Here is an 11,520-nt window from a genome sequence, read left to right as displayed (position 1 = left end):
CTTGTTATGTTCAACACTTTGCAAAATGAGCCTTGTTGCAAATCCCCCTAACATTTTTTTTTTGTGTTCAATCTGCTCGTTGATCCTTTGCAACAAGCCCCTTGTTGCGACCCCCAAACATTTTTTTCGGGTGTGGTCTGCTATGTAGTTTGTGTTGTACTCACGCGTCTTGCAACAAATGACATCTTGCAGACGGTTCGATCAGGAGCACATGGCGCACGGACGATGCGGTGGATAGCGTCCGGTCGAACAGTTGACTGGAAGCGTTTCTGATAAACATATATATGTTCCAGTTTTCATGACTTCCAATATTTGTCTGGTGCATCAACTCTCCTCCACAGACCCTTGCAGCAATGTGCAGGATACCATCTAGTAGTAGCAGTGTATTACACCAACCATGTCATCAATTCATCGGAGGAAAGGACCTGTAATATATCTGTGTCTTTTCGCAAAAGAAAAGAAAAAAAATCTGCATGAAAAAGAATGAACAAACAATATGATATGCCACAAGCCCTTATATTTACAATGGGAGACAAACCAATGAAAACCCACCGCGACACCGACAGCACGGCACGTTCACTTCCAAAACCTTTTCCACCTCGCCTGGCCCTTGTCCTTGTCATCCGCACCGGCCTCCTCCCACGCCTTACCGTGCGCCGGCAGGTGTTCTCCCGGCGACGGCGCGTCCCCAGACCTGTTGCCCTTCTTGCCCCGCGCGAACGACCGGAACGCGAGCAGCCTCGACCTGGCGGCGGCCACGCCCGCCCGCTTGCCGCTCGTGCTCGCCGCCACGCGGTCGTCATCCGAGCCGTGCGCCGGCGGTGGCGTGGTGCAGCCGTCGTCAGGTTTGAACGCGTCTACGTCCTGCGCCGCCTGTGCTGCCGTCTCGTCGGCACGTGCGTGCAACGCGTTTCCCGGCGGCGGCGCCATGCGCTCCGGCGTCTCCGGCTGCATAGGCCTCTCGTCCCGTGTCCGGCCAGTTTCCTCGGCCTCTTGCCATGTTCCGGTCTCTCGTTCCGGCGTCTCTTCCCGAGGTCCGGTTGCGCCGCTATCATCGTCGGGGTCGATCACTGTCACGCTGGCCGTGCCAGCCGTCGCGGATGGCGGTGGTGCAGGAACCGTAACGGCGGTGGCAGGCTGGTGCAGCTGTGACAACGTCAACGTGGGCGCTCCTTGGACATCGCCGGAGGCTTCTTGCATGCAAAACGTAGAGGGTATCAAACAGGAGAAAACCATCCAGAAGTGAATCATACAGACCCGCTGACGGTAAACACGTCAAGAGCTCGAAGCAGAACCCATTGAAGTGCTGACGGTATTACCCTCAAAAAAAAAAGTGCTGACGGTCGACGCGAGCGAACTCATTGAAAGAAGCAATCCTCCCGTGACATCGCCATCACAGGTAGGTCTCTTTGATTCAAAGGATCTTTATAGAATTTTTGAAGGATTGGAATCCTTATGAATTTTTCCTACATTGGTCATTTGATTCGTAGGATTGAATTCTGTAGGATTTTTTCCTAAAGATTTATTTGTACTGCATTTCACAGGAATTCTAACATCCACTCCAACCTCTTGGAAGAAATCCTTTGCTTTCCCCATGCCACAATCAAACAAACTCAAATCCTATAGGAATCCAATGAACATGCCATTTCAATCCTACATTTTTCCTATTCCTGTGTTTTTGCAATCCTACGAATCAAAGAGGCCCTAAGAGATGCAGGAACGGAACGTGCGCCGATCGTTGCTTCTTGGGAACTACTGCACCAGTATATGCAAACCGACTGACACGAAGAGCATGCCACCTGCACCATCTCTCAGAACGACCGAAGAATGGGTAGGAACTTGCTTCAAGAAAGAGAAAACTAGCTAGCTAGGGCAGATTGACGTCCACAACGGGTAACTCGAACACGACACATGTTTTGATGATGAAAATACCATAGCAGCGTGCGTTTATTACCCACTCTACATCAGCAGCATTCATGTCAAACACATCGGGGCAGAACCGGGTGAAACAAGGGCTCAGACCGCGACTACAGTTACTACTGTGCACAACAAGAACCATAGAAAATTTCCCGAAGTTTAAAAAAACTCGTGCCGCTATTGTCTATTTCTCACCGTTTGACAGTACCGACGCAGAGTGTTTCTTCGTATGCTCGCTGCTGCCCGCAGGCACAGGTAGCCTGTTGGCCAACCTTTCGGCCTCTCGTGCCTCCATGATATCCTCCTTGCTCAGGAAGCTTGGCTGGTTTGTTGAAGACAGCAACCTTGCCCACATCCTGTCCGTGATCTTGACCTTGTTCCGTGTTGATGTTACCCTCTGTTGTCCAGATGAAATTTCAAGTTATTCTAATTGATCAAGTAATATCCAGTGTGCATCAGAGGTGAAAAATGTTGAGAACATTATGCTCCATTCAGAATAATTCTAAGAGGTGTGGATCTCTCCAAACTTCCCATTCCTCTCGTATCCCACACACCGAGTCCACGAATATCTTAGGGAGACCAAAGATAAAGAAAAATTTCGAGTTGAACTTCAATCCAAGGTCGGCCAACTTAATACAGCAGCGTGGATGTAAAGTTGCAAACAAAGTGCACGACATTTGCGTTTTGACTGGTGCTTTCTGAGTTGCAGATTTCAGCTAAATGGAAGGCACTGCGACCAAGTTATACTCTTGTGTTTTGGACTATGCTACCACCTATGATGATTGCAGGGTTCAAGGTCACTGCCCCAGGGCAGCTCTCGCTCAATTTTTTTTCGCTCTTCTATCAATGGAATGATATGCAAGCGGAGAAAAAATCGCCATTTGCCGCATCGTTTCACAATTTGTGAATGCCAGAATTAAACCGTGACAGAAACTATGACTCGCCATATGAAATATTGATGGCCCTGAAGCAAATACCCCCATTTTCCATGATGAAGCGAGAGTCCCATACTACACCATAGTTAAAAGTAACTTGATAGGGGCATATGAAAGTTATACTTACATGAAATGGTATGTATGCATGCCTGCCGTTGACCATTCCCACTGTGAAGCTATATCCTGCCATTGCACCATGAATGGCACTGTGTGCCAGCAGTGTGCAGTACACATTGTCCGAAGCATTGCTTGGAATGGCTCGGATCATGTAGGTTGGATCTGTCAGTAATAATAACCGGCTGCTGATGTCACACTCAACAAAATGATATACCACTGTACAATCTGATGTAGAGACGCAAACAAAAGATTGTTACCTATGTATTTAATGGTCATCTCCATCTTTTTGCTCTTGCAATGATCCTACAAGGAAATGACAAAGTATACATTAGAGAATTCTTAAGTGAGGTCCAAGAAAAAGCCTGCTTTGATATCACCATACTAATAATCCGTATGAAGCAAGACTGAAAGCAAAAATGACAAATATGAAGGTTCACTGTGATATTAGCTTTGCTATCGGCACCATAGTAATTCATACGACTGGGAACAACAATGATAAACATGACGGTTCACTGAGACATTAATACCATATTAGATTGAAATAGTATGTGGATATTCAGATAAACTAATTTATCTTACTTAACTAGTGAAGTTCACACTAAACATATAACACGGCTTTTGCAAAGCGCCATAACCTCACAAAAATATTTCACGTGATTTCCCAATCCAAGGCCTGGTTCAACCCTTCCTATGGTATACATGTTCCAAAGGCAACCTCAAGTGACACATCCGTTAGTGCACGTACTAGCAGTTCTAGTGTCAACAGGAAATGTATATGCACAAAATACACGCAAAGTAGCATATCAGCAGAGGGTGAAATGGAAATGAAGTAATATCATGTAAACTCGTTTTATAAAAGAAATTATATTCACCTTAATCTTGTGAGTCAACCAGAGACCAACATCAAGAAGCAGCTTATTTCCAGATGCATCTAGCTGATCTGCTACAGGTATACTTTTGGCAATGAGATCCTGTCCTGCTCCCTCAGCCACTACAATGACCATGTGGTTGTTCTCTTTCAGCCTCCTTTCTATATACTCAAAGAGTCCACCCTCCCCCTCCAAATAAAACGGAGATTCAGGAATTAAGCAGCAGTCCTACAGAAGACAGAAAAAAATCCAGGTTATCCAGCTAATAGTAACACAAATTATGGAGAAGAAGAATGACACATCTGAACATTGGTGATGCGTCTGGTCTAACACAGTCAAAGTAAAAAGAAAAGAAAAATGTAAGGCTTAAAAAAACAACTGAGTGCTGTTTGGAATAGCTCAGATATGCATAGAAGGCACTAACTCACCACATCTCTGCTTGCCAGCGTAGCATACATTGCAATAAACCCTGCATTAGCAAGGAATCATCACATTGAGGACTAAGAACCGCATAATGCAATAGCTAAAAATAAATAAATAAAGAAAAATTCATTGTGAGGCACAAGGGATAAGTACTTAATGAACATTCCACTAAACATTTTTTAGTTAATTGGAGCATATCAGCGAAAGATAAGGTAACTCCTTTTTGGCCTGCTCTTCTACCCTTGAAGGAAGAAACAGCAAGGGGGCAAGGTGGCAAATGATTCAAGAACTCAGCAGTCAGCAGCAGCAAGGACCCATATTAGGATGGGCTAGGAACTAAGAGAACTAACCACTATAGCGACCCATCAGTTTCACCAAGCCTATTCCGTTCTCAGCACTTGAAGCTTCCACATGAGCGGCATCAATGGCACGTTGGGCCTCTTCTACAGCAGTGTCAAAACCAAAGGACTTGTCTATAACCTAAGAATTAATATATTACAATAATCAGTATCAATTCACATCCCCTGCATACTGATCTCCCAAATCAACCGGTATTCAGTAAAAGCATCTTTGTTGTAGAAAAGCAAGCAGTCATATATTACCGCTATATCATTATCAATAGTCTTGGGGATACCAGCAACGGCGACTTTTAGACCACGTCTCCGGATTTCCTATCAGCAATTCCAAAAGTTAGAAACTGAGTCAAGAAATGTGAACATCTCAGTCGATACTCCAATTATATTTTCACTAAAAAATATTATAATAATGTATTAATGACTTCTAAAATATGAGCCTTTGAGACGATATCTACATAAATGTGGTCGATATACTGTTGATAGTGATTACCTTGAATATCTCGTATGCTCCCTTCTGAGTTCCATCTCCTCCAATAATGTAAACCTAGATAAGGTACACATGCAGAACTTGCTCAACTTTGAAATAAGGTAGATCGTATAAACAACGCTTACAACAGACACATACCTGATTAATTCCACGATCTTGAATGTTGTCGACAATCTTATGGGTATCATGACCACCACGTGAACTTCCAAGAACTGTACCACCCCTTTTGTGGATATCATTGACACTTTTTGGTGTCATGGGAAGATAATTGCTCGAATAGAAGCCTTTGTATCCATTCTACAAAATTGCTTACGACATAAGTAATAGAAAATGAACCATGCTTTCGAAGTTAAAGAACCATGCATAGATATAGATTTAATAGCTACAGTTTAGAAATTGCTTTACACCACTGCACTACAATGCTTCCTTCGAAATAGGCTTTCGCCCCACTTTATAAATAAAGCAACGAACCAGAGTACATGGCCGAACGATACAATATTGTGGGGAGGCCCCCTTACACTGCACTACAATGCTTACTCACTGTCATGGCAAAAACACTAGGTGGCACAAAGTTCCCATGTAATCGAACAAATTCTAGACTCATGTGACATAATGAAGTTCATGGACTTCAGAACATGCAGTTATTATAAGTGTAGTACAGTGGAAATAATTTCCTAACTAAATCTGAAGTAAAATGACAGGGGTTTTGCTCCTTCCGCACTGGCATGAAATGCAAATGCAAATGTCTATTAATTCCTGGGAAATGTTTAACAGGCCAAGGATCAAGGAACATGTGGTCTTCTTTTCCAAACAAAGATACGACATGGACCAGTCGTCTGGGATAGCAACAATACAAACCTGTATTCCGAAGACATCGTTGACATTGTACATGTGGGATAAGCCACACACCAACTCTCTAATGACAGTATTGAGCCCAGGGCAAAGGCCACCACACGTCACAATGCATGCTTTCACATCTTCTGGCTCGAAGTAGACCTGATAAGGCTCGAAATTTATACCAGATATATGTAGACAATGCATTGCCCTTAAATGATATAGGCGCATATTTAAGGCATCATACCCTCTGGCGAGGCCCGGCACGACGGAAGTGAACTCCACGTGGACTGTTCTTCTGAACAACCACCTGTTGTGGCACAAATAACATGTCATTTCACCAATTACCACCTTAACAATTATTATCGTATGAAAAATCTGCTTTAACTTTTTTTTTACCTTTTCAGGTACGGTATCATCTGCATTGACAAAATATTGCCTGGTAAATATGTGAAGAGAGCGTTTATTTAGCTTATCAGATATGAAATGAGCACAAGAGATTTTGCGCAGGTGACAACAACAGCAAACTGATGGTAAATCCTTACTTGACAGTTGAATAGGCAGGGTGATCTTGCAATGGGTTAGGAAAAGTCTGTCAGGAAGGACAAAAAAGGAAACCGTCAGCTTAATTCTCATGATGTCACCTTGAAATCGATTCACTTCATTTTAACATGTCATTGAAGCCAAAAATAAATAATGAATTGCTATGTACCCTGCATTCCATGAATGCATACGCAGGTGGTCTACAGGAGCAAGGGAAAGGCAATCGAATATTTGTAAAGTGAAGCCACACTCCATTCAGCCCGGATCGGATCAAAACTCAGATCCAGGCATCCACAAGTATGAAACAGCAAATCTAACAAGCGTCGCCTATGAACAAAGACGTCGGGAAACAAGATATCAACAAAACAGCGTCGATTTAGGCAGGAATCTACAATCTCCAAGTGTTCTACTACTATGTTATCGGATCATATATCCAGCTAATGGGGTCACTCGCCAAATATCATCAGATCAGCACTATGTAAGTGTCCCAAAACGTATCTCACGCACAACCAATCTACAAACTGCCACCCAAAAACTTGGAAAATGTAAGGGGGCGCCTAAATTATCAAATGCTGCGTAATCAGTGACGGCGAAGCTCGCCACAAATGGCAGAACCAAAGCAAAGCATAAGAGATATACGCGCATCCAGAAGCAAAATCACGTCCTCTCCCTGACAAGCAACAACGCAGTTCTAGAAAAGCTCCACCGCGGTAGCGGGGCCACCGAATCCGGCAGCGGAGCAAAGCGGGAGCAGGGGAGGGGAGGGGGAGTGGGTGGCGGCGCTCACGGGGAGTTCGGGGAGGTAATCGGTGAGGTGCTGGACGTCGTCGAGGACGTAGCCGTAGTCGCCCTCGTCGAGCTTGGCGAAGGCGGCGTCGTCGTCGCGGAGGCTGGTGGCGGAGGCGTTGCGCAGGGCGCGGAGGTTGGGGTAGGAGTCGCGGGAGATCCGCACGCACGTGGCCGAGAACGGGAGCGCCTTCTGGGCCGGCTGCAAGTGCCGGTACCGCGGCGGCTCCGGCGAGTCGTGGTCCGCCTCCACCGCCACGCCCAGCCCCTCCTCCACCTCCTCCTCCTCCTCCTCCTCCTTGGGGAGAATGATGTGGGACGCCATCGGAGAGCTCCCGGCGCTGGAAAGCTGACGGAGTCGATGGGTGGACCGGTCTCGCTCGCGCGTTTAAGAAAACCGTTTCCTCTCGCCGGAAAGGCAGAAGCCGACGGGCGAGCTGGTCGGATGGAGGGTTTAAAATATTCGGCAAGCGGCGAAGCGTGGAGAAGGGGAAAGAGGGAGAAGGAGGAGAAGGCTCGGGACTTTTCGGTGTGATGCTTTTTCTGCTGGGAATTCGTGGTGATGAAACGGAGATGGAAATGGTTTATGCGTCAATTATTTAAGGTGAGTGAATGGAATCGTGTCTTGTTTCTCAGGTAGACAGACGGATGTGGCTGCATTGGTCGATCATAGTGGGAATAATAAATATTATACTACTCCCTCGGTTTCTAAATATAAGTCTTTGTAGAGATTTTTTTTATTCATATAACGCGGTGTTTTGGTAGGCTTTTCACGGTGTGATTTTGTGTTGTCTGCTAATCAACTCATACTTATGTGGAAAAAAAAATTGATGATGGCTGCAAGTACTATATTGGTGCTAAAGTATCACATGTTGAGCCTTTTTTTTTCTAGGTGATAAGAGGATGTGTGGGATTGATATGATTTTATATGCCGGTTGCTTCCGATTGATTTGGAAAAATCTTTACCCAATCAAAATCATGAATCAAATCCAATTGAATTTCTCAATGCAAAGCAATGAGAGAACTCCAAAATTAGAGAGCATAGTGAATTAAAAGAATTATGTGAGAGATTATTGATCTGGTCAAAATTGGTGACCCAATTCCAAATTGATGACCTTAATTGAATGAGATGCCTTCATTTCTAGGGAGCTTAGTGATATAGTATATAGCCGGGATAATGCCTGGCATCTACTCCTACTTATTAAAGTTTCTTTTTAATTGCTTTTTGGATTAAATGGGGAAGATACGTGACACAATCATATCTTTGCAGAGCATCTCCAAAGGCAAATGCCTAATTTAAGCCCCATCAAGTTTCAAGCCCCATTTATCTGTCACTACAACGGCATCCTCATTTCGTGCCTCCTCATTTGTCTGCTCCCATTTCCTCTATTTTCATTTATTCGCGTTATTTTCTTAAGAGAAAAGCATATTGTTTGTCTCTCAATTTTTGGCGGAGTCTAGTTTTTTCCCCCGAAACAGACGGAGTCTAGATTTGATACCTTAACTTTGCAAGCGGGCAAATTGCATCGTCGACTACTGAAATCGGACAAGATATGTCAGTGGTCACGGTTTTGACCAGTTTTGGTGTTCTCTCACCCTAGTTTTGACCGTGCCGACTCAAATTCACGTACTTTTTCCAAGTCCGCGTAATGTTTTGAAAAAGTATGCGGATTTGAAACAAGTATGTGTGTTTCAAAAACAATTCATGGATTTGGAAAAAGTACTCGGATTTGAAAAGGTTACAACTTAGAAAAAAATAAGTGGATTTGAAAAAAGTACGCAAATTTTTGAAAAGTTTACGAATTTGAGAAAAAGTACGTGATTTTTTTAAAAAAAATACATGAACTTGAAAAACTACGCAGATTTGAAAAGAGTATGTGAATTTTAAGAGGTTCATGGGTTTGAAAAATTATGCGAATTTTAGTCGGCATAGGTCTAAACCGGGGTGAGTCAGCACCAAAACCGAGACCAAGGACGAACCTTGTCCATTTTTAGTAATTGGGGGTGGAAGTTGTCCGGTTTCGGAGCTGAGAGACCGAATCTAGACTCCGTCAAAAGTTGAGGGACAAAAAGTATACTTCCCTTTAAAATGATATTTTCATCATATTCACTACACATTCAACAATAAATATTGCACACAACAGTTCAACAATTAAATAACTAACAAGTCAAACAACCCAACAACAAATGTGATCGGCGGCAGCTAATTCAATAATTCATACATAGCTGATAAAACAAATGAATCAAGGATTTCTTTCTTGCACACATTGATGTCTTTGCGCATGATGGTGATCCACGACATCGTTATCCATGAGGCTAGTATCAGCCAACATGTCCTCGACTCCTCAGTGATCCATGCGATCCTCACCTTCTCTCTCTCTCAAACTCAATGTTGTCCCTCGCCTTCATCTTCTCAAGCTTCATATGCTCTCATGCCTTCAACATCTCCATCTACATCCTCTCCATGTCAAGTATCAACCTTGACCCACCTTGTTTTTCTCGAAGTCCATCCTCTTCCTTTAGACATACAAGTAGAGTTGTACCTTTCCTTTTTCTTCTCCTCCCTAATGTCCCTTTTTTTCAATTCCACGTTTTTGTTGAAAAGGAGCTCTGCCCTCGAGGACAACATTTAGCTGGTTGTTCCATTACATGTAGCTCTATCTATCTCCCACTTCTTCCCCCTCACCATCCTACTTCAATTCCATGTTTTTGTTGGGAATATATGCTAAAGGTTAAGAAAAAACAGCACCACTGCTAAACTTGGCATCCAATCTAAGCTAATCAAATTGTTATTTTACATGTTTTATCATTTATTAAATAACCATAATTTAATATCATAGCACCTATGTGATGCTAAGGGACATGACAAAAGATAACTAGAAGAGGGGATGGAGAGAGAAGCCTGACGTGTTTACTTAAGCAGCTGTGTGCCTTCCAAAAGAATAAATTCAAACTGTTCATAAAACATTTCAAGAAAGAAATGAAGCAAATCGTAATAGTAGGATTGCAAAGATACTCTGTTGGGGAACGTAGTAATAATTCAAAATTTCCTACGTGTCACCAAGATCAATCTAGGAGATGCTAGCAATGAGAGAGAAGGAGTGCATCTTCATACCCTTGAAGATCGCTAAGCGGAAGCGTTACAAGAACGCGGTTGATGGAGTCGTACTCGCGGCGATTCAAATCACGGAAGATCCGATCCAAGCGTCGAACGGACGACGCCTCCGCGTTCAACACACGTAAAGCCCGGGGGCGTCTCCTCCTTCTTGATCCAGCAAGGGGAGAGGAGAAGTCGAGGGAGAACTCTAGCAGCACGATGGCGTGGTGGCGGTGGAGCTCGTGGTTCTCCGGCAGGGCTTCGCTAAGCACTACGGAGGAGGAGGAGAAGGAGGGGAGGGTTGCGCCAGGGAAAGGGGTGCGGCTGCCCTCCCCCCCACTATTTATAGGGGGAAGGGAAGAGGGGGCCGGCCCCCTAGATACATCTAGAGGGTAGCGGCGGCCAGGGGGAGACTTGCCCCCCAAGCAAGGTGGGAGGCGCCCCCTCCCCCTAGGGTTTCCAACCCTAGGTGCCTTCGGCCCTTGGGGGCGCACCAGCCCACTAGGGGTTGGTTCCCTCCCATATTCATCCCATTAAGTCCCCCGGGGCAGGTGGCCCCGCCCGGTGGACCACCGGACACCTTTCGGTGCGGTGTCCGGTGGTACAATACCGGTAACCCCGTAAACTATTCCGGCGACTGAAACTGGACTTCCCATATATAAATCTTCACCTCCGGACCATTCCGAAACTCCTCGTGACGTCCAGGATCTCATCCGGAACTCTGAACAACCTTCAGTAACCACATACAATTTCCCATAACAACTCTAGCGTCACCGAACCTTAAGTGCGTAGACCCTACGGGTTCGGGAACCATGCAGACATGACCGAGACATCTCTCCGGCAATAAACGATAGCGGGATCTGGATACCCATGTTGGCTCCCACATGTTCCACGATGATCTCATCGGATGAACCACGATGTTGAAGGAAATATGCCCTAGAGGCAATAATAAAGTTGTTGTTTATATTTCCTTATATCATGATAAATGTTGATTATTCATGCTAGAATTGTATTAACCAGAAACTTAGTACATGTGTGAATACATAGACAAACAAAGTGTCACTAGTATGCCTCTACTTGACTAGCTCGTTAATCAAATATGGTTAAGTTTCCTAACCATAGACATGAGTTGTCATTTGATAAACGGGATCACATC

At 44.5% G+C, this 11,520-nt stretch overlaps 1 protein-coding gene across 1 annotated transcript; it reads right to left on the bottom strand.

Annotated features, from left to right (window-relative positions):
* Nucleotides 1-363: 363 nt before the first annotated feature.
* Nucleotides 364-7,816, bottom strand: LOC125544655 (ATP-dependent 6-phosphofructokinase 6). The gene is made up of 15 exons (XM_048708398.2): nt 7,269-7,816; nt 6,484-6,530; nt 6,338-6,377; nt 6,186-6,248; nt 5,963-6,100; nt 5,243-5,401; nt 5,108-5,161; nt 4,864-4,932; nt 4,612-4,741; nt 4,267-4,307; nt 3,842-4,066; nt 3,227-3,272; nt 2,980-3,131; nt 2,113-2,314; nt 364-1,190 (listed from the first exon to the last, which is right to left on the bottom strand). Exons 1-15 carry the CDS (start codon nt 7,590-7,592, stop codon nt 577-579), a joined length of 2,304 nt encoding a protein of 767 aa, XP_048564355.1. The 5' UTR covers nt 7,593-7,816; the 3' UTR covers nt 364-576.
* Nucleotides 7,817-11,520: the final 3,704 nt, after the last annotated feature.

Source organism: Triticum urartu, chromosome 3A, assembly GCF_056163025.1.
Source record: "Triticum urartu cultivar PI428250 chromosome 3A, HENAU_Tu73, whole genome shotgun sequence".
Taxonomy (NCBI): Eukaryota; Viridiplantae; Streptophyta; class Magnoliopsida; order Poales; family Poaceae; genus Triticum; species Triticum urartu.
This window is presented reverse-complemented; position numbering and strand designations above follow the sequence as displayed.

Coding starts and splice junctions, on each gene's coding strand:
- LOC125544655 (XM_048708398.2), bottom strand. CDS start 7,592: ATGGCGTCCCACATCATTCTCCCCAAGGAGGAGGAGGAGGAGGAGGAG. Junction 4,933..5,107: donor GAGCATACGAGATATTCAAG/GTAATCACTATC, acceptor AATTGCTGATAG/GAAATCCGGAGACGTGGTCT. Junction 1,191..2,112: donor TGCGTCGGTACTGTCAAACG/GTGAGAAATAGA, acceptor GCATGCAAGAAG/CCTCCGGCGATGTCCAAGGA.